We start from the raw sequence: 18,741 nt of genomic DNA, 5'->3' as shown, positions 1-18,741 counted from the left end.
TGGGCAGGGGGAGAGCGGGCGCAGCCCTGGTCCTGGCCTGGCCCGAAGTGGCAGAGGGGAGCGGACCTGAACCCAGACTCGGCCCCCCACCCAAAGTGACAGGTGGGAGAGAGCTGGGGAGCGGTTCCAGCCCTGGCCAGTGTGAGGTGGACACAGGCTTCTGTCCACGCCTGTCATTCTTGATGGGCAATTTGCTAGCTTTAGGGTGGTATGAAATCTCTTAGATTTGCCTGTATTTTCTGTTTCAGTTATTCATAAATGAGTATAACCAGGTGCCATTTGAAGCTATATCTTATCTAACGGGTGAATGTAACTATGGAGGTCGAGTGACAGACGATTGGGACAGACGTTTACTACTGACAATGCTAGATGATTTTTATAATCCAGATATAATTGAAAATCCACACTACAGCTTTTCTCCCAGCGGGAACTACCACGCGCCACCAAAAGGAACCTATGAGGACTATCTTGAATTTATTAAGGTATCGTATTTTCTTTGAAGACTGGAAGCTCAAGAAGTTTGGTCAATTTAGATTACTTACTGGTGGAAAAAACTTTCAGTGATGTATATTATCTTTCATTTGTTCAGATATTACACAAAAATTTCCTCTTTGTGAATGTAAGAAATCAATGCTATTTAGTACTTTTATACTATCTTTCCTCCAAGGATCTCAGACTGCCTTACTAAACAATGATTAATCTTCACAATATCTATACATGACTGAACTGCAGTAACTTCCAAGGTAGAGCACAAGAGATAAGCTACTGCTATTTTGTATAGCAAGTGAAGAATGCCACATCTAATTAGAGTGTCAAGGGAATTTAGACCAAACAAATTAGTTTAAGGGTTAACAGGCCTGCTCATACAAAAAAAATGCAAATGGATCTTCAGTGATATTGAACACCATATGCCATGACGGTAATGTCTCTAAGAAGTATTTGTGTAGCACTGCAGCATTAGATATTTTATAAGAGGTCATTCTTCCAAGTACTGACCCACTCAGTCTCTCACTGGCTTGTGAAATCTGACAGTACCAGAGCACAAAGGCATCAATGTGAAATATTAGGTGGTTTCATTCAGAACATCTGCTAAGAATGCAGCTGGTGTCTTGGGCTGGGGACAAGGATTCATTTTATGGGCATAGGAATTGTTCCTAGGATGGGTGACTTCAGAAACATGGGAAGAAAAACACTTTAAACAGATCCTAATGGTCATGGCTGTTGTAATTTTTTCTTGTTACTTTTATGTTGGATTTGGAATAGCAGAAGTAGAAGCAAAGTCTGCAAAAGCTGAAACCAATACATAAGTAAGCAGCCCTCAGGGGTCAGGCTTCTCAATAGCGTTTTTTTAACATTTTTTTCCTTAGCTGGGTGTCCTTTACCCCTAAATGCTGGGTTCCCTTGTAGGTTTTTTCATGATCTAAGACAGTGGTTCTTAACCAGTAGACTGCAGCTATGCCATAGCCATACTGCAAGGGGGATACTTGGAGAAGTCAGACCACCCCATTCCTCCAGCCCAAATTTTCCTGTGGCACAAGCCAATACTGGGCTGAGATGCTACACTGCACCATGTGCAATAACCCTCAAATGAGAAGCAGTATAGTTATCTTAGTGCAGCCCTGCATGCACGCTTATTAGCCCAAGTGCAGCTCTGCACTAATGCAGCTATATCGCTCCTAACTGGAAGAGCATGTGGAGAGCTAGCTTGGGTAACAGCAAGGCGTGGCCCTGCACTGATGTGTTACCACACTAAGCTGTCCACACTACGCTACTTCAGATTCTGCTCGCCTCCTTTCAGTTCTAGAGTTGCATAAATTTCTGTGGGGATGTTGAGGTGGCTCACAGGATCAGAAAGGGTGAGAACTGCTGATCTAAGGATCTGTAGGATTTGAAGCTCCACACTTGTTGCAGTCCAGTGTGCACAGTTCCTTGAGGTGGTCAGCAGTTAGCTAAGGATGGCAATGAGATGAGAATCTCTTGACAGTGGCTTTCTGCTGTAACCCAGGCGGTACTCCAAGAGGTACCCCCTCTCCAATTGAAGGGATCAAAGCAGGTGCACAAGTGCTATGGGAGGTGTAGGGACTCTCCTCCCTCTATAGAGCAGAGTCAGACCACCAATGGGGACTTAACCATATACCTTTTAATACTGGGAATATAACAGGCATAAATCAGAGGGTATAGTGGACACTACAATGCCCCAAGGGGGCAGGATTCAACAAAGGTTAGACACTTACAATCATTAAAAAACGCGGTTAACAAAATATAAAACACAAACAGCAGACCGAATAATACCAGTTGGTGAAATATAAAAAGGCACAAAATCGAAAATGTCAAATGACAAGGAAATATAGGGCCTTGGTACCTAGAGGGGGAGAAGAACAATGGCCCCTTTCCACTGCAAGAAGATCTGCTTTTTGTTATCTCACTCACCCCAAGTCATCTTAGCTAGGACTTGAACCCAGATCTCCCATGTGGTAGGCAGGAACAATGCCACACACCCACCACTGGAGGCACTGTTTCAGCCTGCTTGTGGTCTTGACCTCCCTGGAGCCCCAGCCTCATGTCAAGCTGCCTGGCCTCTGATTGGATGAACTGGAAGCAGAGCTGGGAACCCCTCAGGTCGCTGCTCAGATCCTGACTGGAGCAGGGGAGCCTCTCCTGCTGGCTGCAGCCTCTCATAGGGGATCCTGGAGCCCAGTGGGGAGCCTTTTCTGCTGGCTGCATGCCGCGCTGCTGAGGGTCCCACTGCTGCCTGCAGGTCCTGCTCTTTCAAGCTCTTCCGGGGCACTGCTCCTGCCCAGTTGGCTCAGCTCTTGCAAGATCTGTGATGCTCCTTCCTTGTTGTCCCTCACTGGTCTCTTCCCTGAGTCAGCCCATGGTGCCCCTTTTAGCCCTCTCCAGGTGACCCAAGGGGCCAGTCGGGTCACGGGGGGAGGGGGGGGAGTCTCTGGGGCCTGATTGGTGCAGAAAGGGAATCCCAAGTCCTCCAATCATCTTTTACCCCTTCAAAACCCCTGGGCCAAATCATTACCAGATTGGTGAGGAAAGGGAATCCCAAGTCCTCCAATCATCTTTTGCCCCTGGGCCAGGTCACTGCCAGCCAGCCCGTCACACTGCATTTGTAAGTGCTGTAAGAACTGCTGTTCTATAGCCAGTATTACTGTGTGAAGTTGTTCTGTAAAGGCCTGATTCAACTCATACTGGAGTTTGTGATAGCTTTTTCAGTAACATCAATAAGTTTTGGCTCAGACCTGTAATGAACTGTTTTATCTAATGAGGATGTGTACTTCTTTAATGTGTTTTGTTGTAGAATCTTCCATTTAATCAACAGCCAGAGGTGTTTGGATTGCATGAAAATGTGGATATTTCAAAGGACCTCCAGCAAACAAAACTCCTCTTTGAGTCTCTGATATTAACACAAGGAGGAAGCACACAGGGAGGCTCTACTGGCAGCAGCGACAGTACTTTGTATGAAATAGCTGACGATGTTCTCAGCAAGGTAGTGTAAAAAGCCATTAAAGTTTTCTGCTAATTCACCCCTACAGATATTCTCTCTGCGACCTGGCCAACTTCATGGCCCTCCCGAGGATTTTGATTTGCATGGTGGACAGGTGGTTGTGTTGCCTCAAATGCTGCCTTCACCTCTTGTGTAGATGGCAGAAGTCCAGTCTGTTTGTGCTTGAAAGCATCCATCCTAAGAAAACTGCAACTGCCCAACATGGAAAAGCTTCCTCAGTAACAACATAGATTGCTGAGAAAATCTATAGCCTCTCTCTGTTGACTTCACACAGTACATTTTTTAAGGTGCTGGTTATTAGTTTTGATGCCCAAGTGACACCTCTACACTTCAGGGTGGCATGTCTGAGCCTGGATTGCTACACTGACACCCCCCCCCCCAAACACACACACACACACCTATTTCATTCACATGTTCCAAACCCAGAAGCATGCATGTCCCGAAGATGCTCTGGGTATCTATCATGCTATTCTCAAGTATGCCATTGGTTGAGGTCTTGAGAGCAGCTGCAGATGAGTGTCCTGCAGGAGCAATGCGTAAGGGGTGCACGCAAGCGCATGTGCACTCCCTGAGAGTGGCGGTGCACCCCTTACAAAAAGGCATCTGCGAGCAGTTGCCACTCGCCACCCCATTGACCCCACTGACACTGCTGGCAGCATCTTCAGGCAGTCAGCGATCCCTGATGGCTGCTCTCAACACTGCTGGTGGCGTCTGTGTGTGTGGTCATCAACCCCTGGTTGGTGCTTGTCACCTCTGCCTTCACCACCACCAGCAGTTCTGGAGGTGTCTGCGGGAGCTCCCGCTTACTGCTGCTGCACTCCTGCCATAGCCGTGCCTCCAGCTGCCAGGGGCACGCATTATTTGTGGTGTCCTGTGATGTCTTCACCAGCATAGTTCTGGGTTTGTAGTGTGCTAGTATGACTGACTGGGGAGAGCTCAGAATGGTCCTTACTGGGAATACATGGTCATCACAGTGATGACATTTCCTAAAAGTTCTAGGCTCAAGGTACCTACAAGACTTTCTCACTAAGACTAGGAGCATCCCTTATGGCTCCTGAATAATGGAACGTCAACTCTAGGTGAAGCTCATAGGTACAGAGGATCTCTTTTGGGGTCTGGCTTCAGATTGTGGCACAATTTCTTTCTCTCTCTCACTCTTGCTCACCCCTCCCCACCCACCTTCCTTCCCCAATAAGAATTACCCCAATATGTGACATTTAACTTATTTGGGCTACAAGAACTCTCAAAGCTCTCACACCAGTTATGTAGGAGTGTAAAAGAGAGTAGTTACAATCAACTGATCATCTTGTTTGCTTTCATAATTCAGGAAAGGGTCAGATACCATAGTGCTGAGCCTGGTGTAATAATTCGGAAGAGACCAGTGTTTTTCTTAATAGAACATGTATTTATTGTAGTAAGATCCTCTCTTTTTCAACTCACCTCCTAGGTATCCCTCTTGTGCTAAATCTGTGATCCCTGTGTGTCATTTTGCTCTGGGAATAACACTGTGGAAAGTATTAGACCATTCAGTACAGAATAAAAGTGCAAAACATACCAGGCTGGGAAGAGGCTGCAAGTAGACTAGAAGAGGTGTCATTGAACAGCAGAAAACAGGAGGACTTGAAATCAGTGCAATTAACCTGGGAAGTCAGTTCAGTATTACGGAACCACTTTACAACCATTAAATACCTACTGATAATTGTACCTGATGCTAAAGATTTTAAAGGTCATTTTTAAAATGACATTTTTAATTGCAATATCAGAGATATGTATTGATCAGCTAGTCATTAAAGGGTGGTACAGAATATCTTTTCCTGTGGTGGTGATCTAGTTGTTATGAGCTTGTTTGCTTTGATTATGAGTTAAAAACAATTATAAGTCATAATTTATCTGCACTTGTCAAAGTATATTTAACTATGTTGAGATTTACAGCTTCCAAATGATTTTGACATTGAGGCTTCACTACTAAAGTATCCTGTGAGATATGAAGAAAGTATGAACACTGTGCTGGTGCAAGAAATGGAGAGATTTAACAAGTAAGGAATTGTGTTAGTTAATTCAAACACATCTCTAATCATTCCCATAAGAGGAAAGTCCCACAGTGTGTCCGGTGCGGACTTTCACCTCTTGATGTGAGAGCATGTTTTCTTTGTTCCAGTTATAATTCCCTGGTATCTACAATCCAAGTACTTTCCCCCCATTTGGAAAGGCAGACCATAGGGTGATTTATGGTTGAAGACCTAATGGGCAGATGAATTGATTGGGAAGGTGTGTCATGTAGATGACCGAAGGAGAGGATTTGGAAAGGGGAATTGGAGGATGTGCATATGTACATGTAAACTTATGCATCGTTTGCTTTTCTTCATTTCTATTTTTACCTTCCTATTTTCATTGCTTTCACCTGTTCTCTTCCATCTCTTTGATTCTGTGCTTGTTGTCTTCCCCTCTCCCACTTCTATTCTTTATTATTTTTTCACCTCCTCCCATCTGTTTTCAACACTTTCTTTTTCCCTTCCCTGGATGCCCCTTCTTCCTGCCTTTTTACTCTTTTTCATTCCTTCAAATCACTAGTCTAGACTCCTTCCTTTCCCCAACTCCTAATGTTCTCTCCCATTACTATTGTTCTCCCTTTACCACTGCCCCCAATGCATTTTTAGGATTATTGTTTTACTGTACTTCCAGAGTGTAGACAGTATGAACCAAGAAAATGTGTGAAACAGAATACCTCATTAGATTTTAGAAGTATTGTAGCAGAAATATTTTATTTCACATATAGAGAAACACATGAATGCAGGCCAGGCCCTACGAGGAGAGAGTAGGGCACCTGGACCTCTTCAGCCTCCACAAGAGAAGGTTGAGAGGCGACCTTGTGGCTGCCTATAAATTCATCAAGGGGGGGGCAGAAGGAAATTGGTGAGGCTCTACTCACCAAGGCGCCCTGGGGGGGTGTCACAAAAAATAATGGCCATAAGCTAGCAGAGAGCGGATTTACACTGGACATTAGGAGGAACTTCTTCACCGTTAGAGTGACCGAAATCTGGAATGGGCTTCCAAGGGAGGTGGTGCTCTCCCCTACCCTGGGGGTCTTCAAGAGGAAGTTGGATGAGCATCTGGCTGCGGTCATCTGAACCCAGCACTTTTTCCTGTCTGTGCAGGGGGTCGGACTCGATGATCTATGGAGGTCCCTTCCGACCCTAAAATCTATGAATCTATGACTCTGTCATTGAACCATTATCTCCTCATAAGCATCCACTGCATGGTACTACCATTTTTTGCAAAGGTCTGCATCTTCCTGGGGCATTGGGGCTGAACAAAAGCTTTCCCAAAGATTTGGGAATTTCAGGCACCTGCAAGCTTCAGCTCTGGACCATAATTTTCTTTTATGTCGGGGATTTTAAAACACAGGTTGTGTTTTGCTCTCTCAACTCTTTGTAATCAAAGATAAATTTTCATCTGACCTTTCTTCCAGACATTTCTTAACACGTTGCCAATTGTAATGCATTAAGTCTCTTGATGTTGGAAAGTCAGATGGAGAAACTTAGACATTACTGTAAATTAAAGTGATTTCTTCCTGGTGGCAGACCAAGACAATGCTAGGATCTGAAGTAGAGCTCAGGTCTCTTGATTGTCGTGTTCTTCAATTGATATGCATTAGGTGTCTCCTAATGTACATGGAAAAAAAGAAATGTAATAGGCAACAGTATGAACACAATCTCTACCTCTGCAAATTTTGCAGGTTGTTGATGAGCTGGGATCCTGGTTTTCTCTGATTTAAAAAAAACAAAAACCCCACAAATTCTCTGATAAAAATTGCAAATTCTGATAGAACCTCCGAAATCTGCGATTAAATTAATGGTACTATATATATATATAGGTATCAAATGAACACAATGTTTTATTGACAATTTAAAAACAATTAATTTACAATTTTAAAGCAGTTTGGAAGCCTACCAGTGCCTCAATCACTATAATAACATACATTCTAAACACCTATACATTTTGGTATTTGATTTTGGGTTTTTTAGCATAGAAAAATCAGTGCTTCCCCTGCCCCCTTACCTCACCAGGGCGCAGGTCCAGGTTTCCTACTCCCAAGCCACATCCCACCAGCCCTGCCAGTGCCCCTCGATCCCTACCCACAGCCCCCCACACCTTTGCTGGTGCCCCTCACTCCATGTCCACAGCCTCCCCCTGCTCCCCCCCAGCCCTGCCAGAGGGGGGCCCCAGCTGCCAGGGCTACAGGGCCAGGAATCTGGGTCTGCAGTCCCCTGATCCCCACAGCAGTGCTCAAGCCCCAGCTGCCAGCCACAGGAGGCAGTGGCTGTTGCACCAGATTTCATAGATTTCATCGACATTAGGGCTGGAAGGGACCTCGGAAGATCATCGAGTCCAGCCCCCTGCTTAAAGGACAGGAAGTCAGCTGGGGTCATAGGATCCCAGCAAGATAAGCATCCAATTTGCTCTTGAAGGTGTTCAGTGTGGGTGCTTGAACCACCTCCGATGGCAGGCTGTTCCAGACCTCGGGGCTTGGACAGTAAAGAAATCCTTCCTTATGTCCAGCCTGAAACGGTCTTGCAGTAGTTTATGACCGTTTGACCTCATCATCCCTTGTTCCCCCAGATACTGGTGGTCACTTCTGATAAACTCGTAGCCTGTGCTTTTCCAGGCTAAAGAGCCCTATGGCTCTCAGCTTGTTGTCGTAAGGTCTGTTTTCCTGACTTCTGATCATGCGTGTGGCTCTTCTCTGGACTCTCTCAAGCTGCTCCACATCCTTTTTGAATTGTGGAGCCCAAAACTGGACACAGTACTCCAGCTGCAGCCTCACCAAGGCCGAGTACAAGGGGAGAATAACGTCCCGGGATTTGCTTGAGAAGCATCAATGGATGCAAGCCAGCGTTTTGGTCGCTTTACTAGTCGCAGCATCGCATTGTAGGCTCATGTTCATCTTGTGGTCAGTGATGACCCCCCCCCCCCCAGTCTCTTTCTTCTGTAGTGCTAGCCAGCGTAGCACTGCCAAGCCTATAAGGATGCTGCAGCTTTTTCTTCCCAAGGTGGAGAACCTTGCATTTTTCGGTGTTCTCGAAACCCCTACAGGCAGCCTCCACTGCCGTCCCCCTGGGGCCACCATGGCCCAGCAGGCAGGATATGGCACTCCAAGGCAGAGCAGGGCTGGGCAGGGAAGATCGGTGCCATAGCTGGGAGCTCCGCGCCACCATGGCGAGGCGCCCCCTGTCTGCCTGACAGCAGCGAGGGGCATGATTCAGTGTTGCTGCCAGACAGACAGGTGATACCTCCCTATAGCAGTGCAGTGGCAGCATGGTGCTTCCCACCCAGCCCCACTATGCCCTGCCACATTGGTTCCCACCTGCTGGGCCACAGAGGCCCCAGGGGGAGGGCAGCAGGGTAGGGAGTATGAGCCTGCAGTGGGAAGCCTGCCCCTGTCCTCTGCACATATCTGGGGAGCACGTGCCCTTTGTGCTCCCCTGGAATGGGTGTAGCGGGAGGGAGCCAGCCCTTCCCCCCACCCTTGGACAAACTGCCTGTGGTTCTGGCCCACTCCCTGCCTGGGCCCTGTGGCTGCGCATTCTGGCCCCAGGCCCCATGCACTACCCAGGCTGGGCAGCAGCCCCAGCCCTGCCCAACTCATTTTTCTGGGGTCTTAATCCCCACCCCCACCCTACCAGACTCACCTGCAGGAGCTGCTCTCCAAACTACCTGGCAATCATGCACATAGCACCCCTCCGGCCTGACCGCCCTCGTCCCACTCCCCGCAGCCCCTTGCAGGCTGGTACTCTGCCAGCCTGCAGAGAGAGCTCTTTGCAAACATGCAAAAGACATGTGCTTCTTCATTAAAATGAGAAATCTGTTTTTTTCTCTGATAACAGGAAAACCAGCGTTTTTCTCTATTTTCCTGTGGGAGATGGAAAACCTTGATCCCTGCTGAGGAGAAACAGCTCATTATATACTTAATTCATAACCTCACAATAATGTAATGTTTCTTTAGCTGATGAACTGATGAGATGCCTTACCAAAGATGTGCCATGATGTCAAACCAGTTGTATTACATTTGTCACGTCTGCTGTTTTATTGTTTATTTCTAGTTTAATCCGGACTATACGTATTACTTTAATAAATCTGAAAAAGGCTATTAAAGGTTTGGTGGTTATGGATTCCGAGCTGGAGGCCCTGTGTGGTAGTCTGCTTATTGGAAAAGTTCCAGAAAACTGGGCTCAGCGTTCATATCCAAGTCTTAAACCGTTGGGGAGTTATATCCTGGATTTTCTAGCTAGGCTGAAATTCTTACAGGTAAAACAAGAGAATTACTAATGATCTTTTCTATTTGATTTAAAATGAGTGTGTATTTGGAGAATTATTAACCATTTACTGTTTTATATGCAACTTTTCGTAAGCTAGTTTTGTGGAATATGACTAAGAATTATGAGCCATGATACTTTTATGAAGAAAACTCCCTGGTTCTGAATAGCAAAGGTGTTTGAACTAGCTCCATTTTCCTTTTCACAGGATTGGTATGAATTAGGGAAGCCCACTGTTTTTTGGCTGTCAGGATTCTATTTTACTCAAGCCTTTTTAACTGGAGCAATGCAGAACTATGCCAGGAAGTACACCATCCCCATTGACCTCCTGGGATATGAATTTCAGGTATGGCTAAGTTGTAAACATGCTCTGATTTGGGCCCCAGTATTGCTGTGTGATACATTAAGTGGAGGAGTCCTGTCTGTTACTGGAGGCATTACTTGCACATAACCCATCAGGACCTTAATCAGTAGTGTAGTGGTAGAGTCTGCGAGCCCACTAGATTCGTATGTGATGTTTTCTCAACCTTGTACCTCTAAAGGAAACCCATTAAGAGGATTCTCATGGTTACACAGAACTATCTTATTACACAAGCAAATCACTTAAAAATGGAGTTTCTTAAGTACAAGGAAGGGTGCATCTACATGTGCTATTAATGTGCAGCAATAAGCTCTGGAGCTTATTGTGTGCTCTGGAGCTTATTGCTGCTAAGTACACATCTGCACATGCACCTGGGGCAGCAGCATATTGAGCCAAGTCAGAGTGGCCCTGGCCCTGGGAACAGCACCAAGGTTTCAACCTGCTAGTGCTGCTCCCTCCACCTCAACCTGCTACAGAGGGCGTGAGGCTGCTTCGGTGCAGGGCTACCCAGCAGGCAGTTCCCACGCTGATGTACCCTCATGCCTCAAGCATCTACATGTGTGCTGCGTTGGAGTTTTTAACTCCTCAGCAGGATAGTACTTGTATTTACGAGTACTGTAAATAAAGTTTCTCTGAAAGATATGCAATTCTCCTCCTGGCTTTGGATTGTTCTGAAAATTGGCAGTTGGGTATTGGTTTAATGGCTCTTAAATAACTTTAGAGGGTGTCTTAAGTGGCTTATTAACGTGTAACACAAGTTATTTCCTTTTAGGTTATTCCTACAGATACATCTAATACTGCACCAGAAGATGGTGTTTATATCCATGGATTATTCTTAGATGGAGCTCGCTGGGACAGGACCAAGTCAGTACTTAATATTTTACTACTGTTTTAAGGAAGGCATTCCTATGTGCATATATTAACTTGCTTAAATATTTTAGCAACATTTTAAATATTTTATTAATATAATTTAAAATACTTGCCTTCTTACCATGAGATGTGGATAGGAAAAAGCAATGAATCTGTTATTTTACAGTGAGGGGAATTTGGAATGTGCTTAAAACAAAATGCAGTTCTTTTCATTAAATTTCCCTGCTGTGCAAGTCACAAAAGATTCAGAAGACTTTGAAACTGACTGGGTACCACCACCCACCATTCTTACCCTGTTTCAGTGTATCCAGTTTGAGACACCTTAGAAGTTCATGGTTTTCAGAATACTTTCTCAGGAGCAATGCTTCTCCTGCCTGAATAGTCTCGTACAGGAGTAAGCGACCCCTGGCACAGGTGCCAGAACATGTCACACAAAGGCATTTTGCTTGGCACTCATGCCTTGGGGAAGGGGCTGGGGCTGCACTGCCACAACAAGGATCAGGACCCTCACAACTCCCCTGGCAGGCCAACATTTCACAAGTAGAGGTTGCAGGTGTTTTTGGCACTCTGCCCAAAAATCGCGGCTGACCGCTCGTCTAGTATTTCTTCTCTTTTTTACATAATGTCCCTGGTACTTGAATAGCTCTGTTGCTTCCAGCAACAAAACAGTGATGTGACCCATGCTTTCTTTTCTCTAGTCAACTTACCCATCCTTTAGGTTGGTGGTGGCTGGTCCACAGGCTGGCAACAGGTTTGGACCTGCATGCCTGAATTGGGGTCCATACCACCCCTATGCTGGCTCTGTCTGGCACCGCAATCCAGGATTGGGTTCTGTGGCCCTGCACCACCTCTGCCTAGCCCCACATGCTAGAATTAAGCCCTGTGCCACTTCCACTTAGCCCCACATACCAGGATCAAGCCCTGCACTGCCCCTGCCCAGCCCCAAGTTCCGAGAGTGGGCTGCGAGGCCCTATGCAGCCTCTGCCAGCTCCACATACAAAGTTTGGACCCTGGGGTCCTGCACTGGCCCAAGTTCTGGCATTGGGCTTTGGGACCCTGCATGCCAGGACTGGTCCCTGTGCACCCAGTCTAACGCACAAGGCCATGGCCCATAGGGATCCCCATTGGTCCCTGGGAAGCCCTGCAGGTCAGGTGACATGGCACTGTGGGGGCACTGGATCTAGCCCATGAGCCAGGGATTGAGCAGCTCTCCCGGTGGTGAATCACCTAGTACAGAACCAGTGTGGGTGACATTAAGTTCCATGCAAAGCATGTCATAACTTATCCCACTGGGTTTTGTTTGAACAGATATTTTTTGTTACTTTCTAAAGTTTCTGTCTCAATGGTGAGTGATATAGGCTCTAAGAAGGCTCATAGCGAACATCAAGGTGCACTGATTTGCCCTCCAAAAATCCAGCCGTTTGATTTATACAAATGAAATGACTGTATCCACTTGTATTTTCACAGTCATTGTCATGAATTCAAATGGCTGTTGCACAAAATTAGAATCTAGAGCAGCTTTTAAATTTTTATAATTGTGTTATAAAGTTTTTTTAAAGATAATGTAGCTGAGCAAGGAAAGTAGCATATTTTATTACAGAAGTTACAGACAGGGACTGGAAGGTCAGAGCAGAGAATAGATTGTTATTGCCCAGTCCTATTCTTGGGGCATGGACAGATGAACAAGTTAATGTGAGGTCAACAAGGGTAGAGGGCTTATTACTTTGTGGTAACTTCCTGTGTATGTGCTCTTATCCCATGATAAATGAAAGGTAACGAACTGAAAATGAATTTTCCAAATTTGGTTCAAATTCACGTACTAGTTTTGGCCTGTGAAAAGAATGGCAGAGCTAGAAAACAGGAGGAACTGGAATTATGCTGTAGGGCTGTGCGAAGCTCTGAGAGGAGATTCGGCTTGATTCAGCGGCCGAATCTCCAAATCTGAATCGAATCGGGAGACCCACTAAAAGGACTGAATCGAATCGGAAACCTCCGAATCAATTCAGAGAGATTCGACGCCGATTTGGCGATCTGACTGTAGACCATACAGGCAGCAGTCCTCGCTGATGCTGGACACAGCTGCCTCCAGCTGGTAAGTCTGTTGTGGTGGGCAGAAGGGGGAGGCGGGCTCCTGCCACTGCACACTGCTGTGCATCATCAGTCCTAGAGCTGCTCTTCTGGTGGCTCCCCTGAGGCTCTCACCGCTTGTCCAGGAGGGAATGGGAGCAGGCATGTGCCCCCCGGATCTGCGTGGTTTGGGGTGGGGTGGTCTGGGTTTCACCCTGGGAGGCTAGCCCTAGCCTCTTGTTGCCAGGCTGCACTCTGTGGGGCAGGTGGAGGCAGGTCTGAATTCCAGGCAGCAACCCCTGCTGCTGGGTTGTGCTCTGTGGGTCAGATGGAGCCAGAGCTGAGGGCGGTTGCCACCTGGAGCACAACACTGGCTCTGCCTCCCCCAGCCCCAGTCCCTCCCTCGTTCAGGGGGTGTTGATCTGCCCCCCCCACACTCCCCTTCCCTCCCCCCTCCACCTGCCTCAATAGACTTACCAGCTGGAGGCAGCTGCATCCAGCATCACTGAGACCTGCTGCCTGTATAGTCCATCAAACAGGCTATAGTTTGTATAGTGAAATTTCCGAATAAGCCAAATTGAATCAGGACAGTGATTTAAATCACTGAAACAAATCACTGTCCCTCTGAATTGGCCGAAACCAAAGCAAATACTTTCTGCTTCGCATAGGCCTATTATGCAGCAACTCAGGAGCTAGAGCAGTCGCCTACAGAATGGGAAACTCCTGCTGGAGGCTGGTTTAACTCTCATTTTCTTTATGCACAGTGAGTTTCCTAACTACCAGGTCGAGTAGCATTCAGTTTCTTTCTGGATGTTTACTTGTAATGATTACTTGAGCATTTTATAACAAGTTGAACACTTGCAACAGCCCCACCTGCATTGTACAGACTAGAACATTCCTCTGAGAAGTCTGATTTCAGTTGCTGCTTTCAAAGAATGTATTGCTCCTTCTCCAGTCAGTAGTTTTGTGTTATAGCCCTGTAGTTCCTCTGATTTTCCTACAACAACCTCAAATAAACATTCTGTTTCTGGACGGATGGGATGTTTTATGCAGAACAAAATGTAATTTTCATTTTGACAAAGAAAACAAACTAACAGTTTTAAAATACTTAATATCCAACCACATTATTTTCATTGTTTTCGTTTGATCCCCAAACGAAAAAGCAATTATTTGTACAGATTTGTATAGATGCCTATAATAATATTTTAATAATTGTTTCTTTGTTGCTGTCTTCTGCCAGAGGAATACTAGCTGAGCAGTATCCCAAATTGCTCTTTGACATGATGCCAATCATTTGGATAAAACCAAGTAAGTAAAGTTGGTCTGAAACAAATGTGTCCTTGGATTATAATGCAACATGAAAAGGCAGCAAAATGTGTTTCTTAATGCAATCAAAGACCAACGTTTGTCCCCCACCAGATAGCCCAAATACAAATAAAGATCTATGTATTTGACCTTGACTTCTTATTCTGCCTATTTGGTATTTATCTGGTTAGTGTGTCTCTTTCTCCTTTTCCCCACGAAGATTTATTTGATCTGATTTGGAACAAGATGGAGCTAGTGAAGCAAATATATTTATGTAAATCAGTTTCACTATCTACTAATTGGATCCTTAGGCAAAACAACTGACTTGCCAGGAGAGCATGTTTTTTTGAAATCTTGACTCTGATGAGGTCAGTGGGACCTTTTAGTTGACTTAAACAGAGCCAAGATTTCCCCCACGTTTGTTAGTGTCTGCAGTTGTCCAGTGTTGCCTAAACTTTTAAAACGTTGCTTCCTTCAGCTAGTTCCACCTTTCTTTGATCAGAGGCAGTACACTGTCAAAAAATGCACGTGTATTTTTTTTTAAACAACATTCTTCACCATAACCTAGTTTCAGCTGAGCTGTAACTAGCTACCAGGCAGCCCACCCTTTCTCCTAATCTGTGCCTCTTGTTGACATCAGAAGAAAGAAACCTCACTGAACTTAATTTCTGTTATTAAGTCTACCTGAGTTATGCATAAACGATCTGGACACACTGTAAATTCCCATGGAGTTATGGCCTTGGAATTCAGATGGCCGTGTTTAAGTTCTGTAGCTGCTGAATCAAAATTTCCTAGCTTTTACATATAGAACTAGTGCATCTACTGGCTTTTAAAACTATATCTCCAGTATTTGAATCAAATGCTTTGATTATGCTATGCCTATTTAGATTTGAATACCTCTTAAAGATTTCAACAGCAGCTAGGACCATAGAAAAACTTTGATTCCTGTTGTAAGGAAACAAAAACAAGGAAAACTGAAAACAAATAGCTAATTTTTATTTAGCTCTAAGAATAGTAAACCAAAGTAAAAATTTGATGATTTTCTACAATACACTACACCTGAAAGATTTAATTTATGGTTTTGTTTCTTCTTTTTGAAGATACAAAATCAGACATCAAGAAATCTAATGCCTACATTTGTCCACTGTACAAGACAAGTGAGCGTAAAGGAACCTTATCAACTACTGGACATTCCACTAACTTTGTCATTGCGCTGTTGCTAGACACTGATCAACCAGTCCAGCACTGGATCAAGCGAGGTGTTGCTCTGCTCTGCCAGCTGGATGACTAACTTCGAGGAAATCAGATTCAAACGTCACCATATGTGTCTTTCTCTTCCTCCAGGGTACTGGAAATACAGCATGCTGTGTCAAAGGGATAGCTTTATATTTTGGAGCTCCAGTAAATTTTTTCTTAATCCTTAATATTTTTGATTTCATGAATATGTGATGTTACCGACTACTGTCTTTGAACTGTATATTGATCTGGCATATTCATTTGATACATTTTCAGCATAGGATCCTGTGTAAATGTACAGGTGTTTTTTTGTTCCTTCTTTTAAGATTGCAAAATTATCTTGAGGAAAAAGTGAAAACTGATCTCCTGTATGGGAAGCTCTATAGTACAAGAGAACTTCGAGTGTCCAGATGCACTAGCATTCAAGCATCCAGATGTACCAGCAGACTCTCAGAAATACAGCTTTCTCCATCTCTGCCATTATGCCAGGTTCCAGCAGAGGGAGCAAGTGGAATGTGACTACATACCTGATTGAAATAGTTAAAAAAAAAAAAATACGGAGCTAACGTTTTGTACCCAATGCTAAAAATTACCTTTATATGAATATGTATACAAACTTGCAAAGCCCTTAGGCTTTTGGTACATGGCATTCATCTTAGCCTGGGTTCACCCTCACTCCACGTACACATGCGTTTTTATAATTATCATTTTTTTTAACAATTGCATTAACAGGTTGTGAACAATATCTATTGTAGTAGTTTTCTTTAAAAAACATAAAACATTCATTTTGTTGTATTATTTTTTTTTTATGTTGGTTTACTCTGATAAGCCTTGATGATTTATTCAAACTCTTGAGTTTGACCTTGTAACAGGGAGCAAAGGTTCCTTTACTTTAACACTAGGGACAAACATTCAAAAGCCTGACCCTGATCAGGCTAATCAAGCTAACCCTCCCTAATCAGTGTGCCCTGCCAGGGCCTGGCTACCCCTCCCCCTCAGCTAGGACATCCCCCAGCTATCTGTTGATTCTGCCTTTGTCCCATCTAGCACAGCATGGACTACACCCAGCATATGGTCTGCCAGCTAATGCTGAGAGATGTCTGTATAAGGCAGAGAGGACAGGGAGGGGAGTAGAGAAACAGTGGGAAGCCAAGCAGATGCCTGCACTCTCTGCCGGACTTCCAGCCAGGGAGCAGAGGCAAGGGGCCAGGTCTGCTGCAGAGCAGAGAGCTCCGCCCAGCCCAGACAGCATGCCGGGATGCTGCAGGAGTCTGGTTTAACTTAAACCAGCTAGGGGTCTGGGACAGATATTGCATAAACTGGTTTGACCCAAATCAGTTAATTCTAATGCTACCTTCAGCCAGGTTTATCTCAAACTGGTTTCAGCTATTTTCAAAGTGGTTTATTTGCACTGAATATCAGTTCTATTACAGGTTTAGACCAGTTTCTGATCACTTAAACATGTCCGTGTCCATCCCATCTCAGAGGAAGGGTAGCAAAAGGGCACAGCAACCCCCTTGGCTCAGTAGGGAACTCGTGGCCCTCCACCTAAAAAGAGAGGCTTATAAAGGATGGATGACTGGAATCACCACCAAGGAGAAGTGTTCTACACTGGTCCATACCTTAGGGAGCAAACCAAGAAAGCCAAGGCTGCAACCAAACTCCCTCTGGCTACGCATTAAGGACAATAAAAAGTCCTTTTTCAGATATGTGGGGAGTCGGAAGAAGTGCAAGGGTAACATTGGATCCCTGCTACACCAAATGGGACAACTGATAACTGACACCCAAGAAAAAGCCAACCTTTTTTATCAGCCCAAAGGGACTGCCCTGCCTAGCATGATGCCGAACAGCCAAGGTGAGGGTAAATTTATACCCACCAGTGGTGTAGAACTTGTAAAGGAACACCTTGAGAGGCTGGACACCTTCAAGTCAGCTGGTCCTGCGAGATTACACCTCAGAGTACTTAGGGACCTGGCAGGTGTCAAAGCCCAACCATTGGCAAAAATATTAAAAAATTGGTGCTCAGGTGAAGTGCCTGAAGATTGGGAGAAGGCCAATGTGGTGCTCATCTTTAAGAAAGGGAGGAAAGTAGATCCAGGGAACTACAGGCCAATCAGCTTGACCTTAATCCCCCGTAAGATTCTGGAAATAATTATCACAGAGACAATTCTTGATAAGCTGGTTGATGGCAACATCCTGAGGGACAGCCAGCATGGGTTTGTTGCAGGTAGGTTTTGCCTGACCAAGCTCACCTCCTTCTATGACCAGGTGACATATGACCTAGATGAGGGAAAAGAGATTGACTTTTTAAAAAGCCTTTCATCTGGTGTTGCATAATCTCCTCATAGAAAAATTGGCCTTCACAGTTTGAAGGCTGGGGAATTGGCTCTGAGGCTGGACCAAGAGAGTAGTAGTTGACGGAAACGAATCATTATGGTGCTCTGTGAACAGAGCTGCAACTGGTTCTCTTTAATGTCATTATTGATGATGTGGACACTGGTGTCAGAAGTGGACTGGCCAATTTCGCCGATGACACTAAACGTTGGGGTAGAGCATCCACACCTGAGGCTAGACTGGTGAGCCAGGCTGACTGGGATAGGCTTAGAAAGTGGGATGATGTGCAAAACTGAAAAATGCAAGGTACTTCACCTCAGGGGGGAAAACAAACCCATAGCATGCTTATATGCTCGCCAGCACGATGGCCAAAAGAGACTTGGGTGTTATGATTGACCAGAAGATGAACATGAACCACCAATGCAATGTCGCAGCAGGTAAAGCAAACAAAACCCTTGGCTTGTACATCCATAGATGCTTCTCAAGTAAATCTCAGGACATCATGTTCCTGCTGTACTCAGCCTTGGTGAACCTGCAGCTGGAGTACTGCATCCCATCCTGGGCTCCACAACTCCAGAAGGATGTGGAGAAGATTGAGAGAGTCCAGAGGAGAGCCATGCACATGATCAGAGGGCAAGAGAATAGGCCTTATGAAGAGAGGCTGAGAGCCATGGGACTCTTCAGCCTGGAACAGCACAGGCTCAGGGGTGACCTCTAAGGGCACATAAGGGGTGTGC

The 18,741-nt window shown here is 45.2% G+C and overlaps 1 protein-coding gene across 1 annotated transcript in view; it reads left to right on the top strand.

Moving 5' to 3' along the window:
* DNAH12 (dynein axonemal heavy chain 12) overlaps nt 1–16,448 on the top strand; it is a 162,828-nt gene extending 146,380 nt beyond the window's left edge. The window contains exons 67-74 of the mRNA XM_090022245.1: nt 249–482; nt 3,311–3,499; nt 5,450–5,553; nt 9,619–9,823; nt 10,040–10,177; nt 10,965–11,056; nt 14,370–14,437; nt 15,535–16,448. Of these exons, the coding sequence (XP_089878371.1) occupies nt 249–482; nt 3,311–3,499; nt 5,450–5,553; nt 9,619–9,823; nt 10,040–10,177; nt 10,965–11,056; nt 14,370–14,437; nt 15,535–15,725 (1,221 nt within the window). The 3' untranslated portion in view covers nt 15,726–16,448. The remainder of the gene's footprint in view (nt 1–248; nt 483–3,310; nt 3,500–5,449; nt 5,554–9,618; nt 9,824–10,039; nt 10,178–10,964; nt 11,057–14,369; nt 14,438–15,534) is intronic.
* The last annotated feature ends 2,293 nt before the right edge of the window (nt 16,449–18,741 follow it).

The sequence above is a fragment of the Crocodylus siamensis genome, chromosome 11 (genome assembly GCF_052110815.1).
Source record: "Crocodylus siamensis isolate JL-2025a chromosome 11, ASM5211081v1, whole genome shotgun sequence".
NCBI lineage: Eukaryota > Metazoa > Chordata > Crocodylia > Crocodylidae > Crocodylus > Crocodylus siamensis.
Note: the sequence above shows the minus strand (reverse complement) of the source record. Positions and strands in the feature narration are given on the sequence as shown.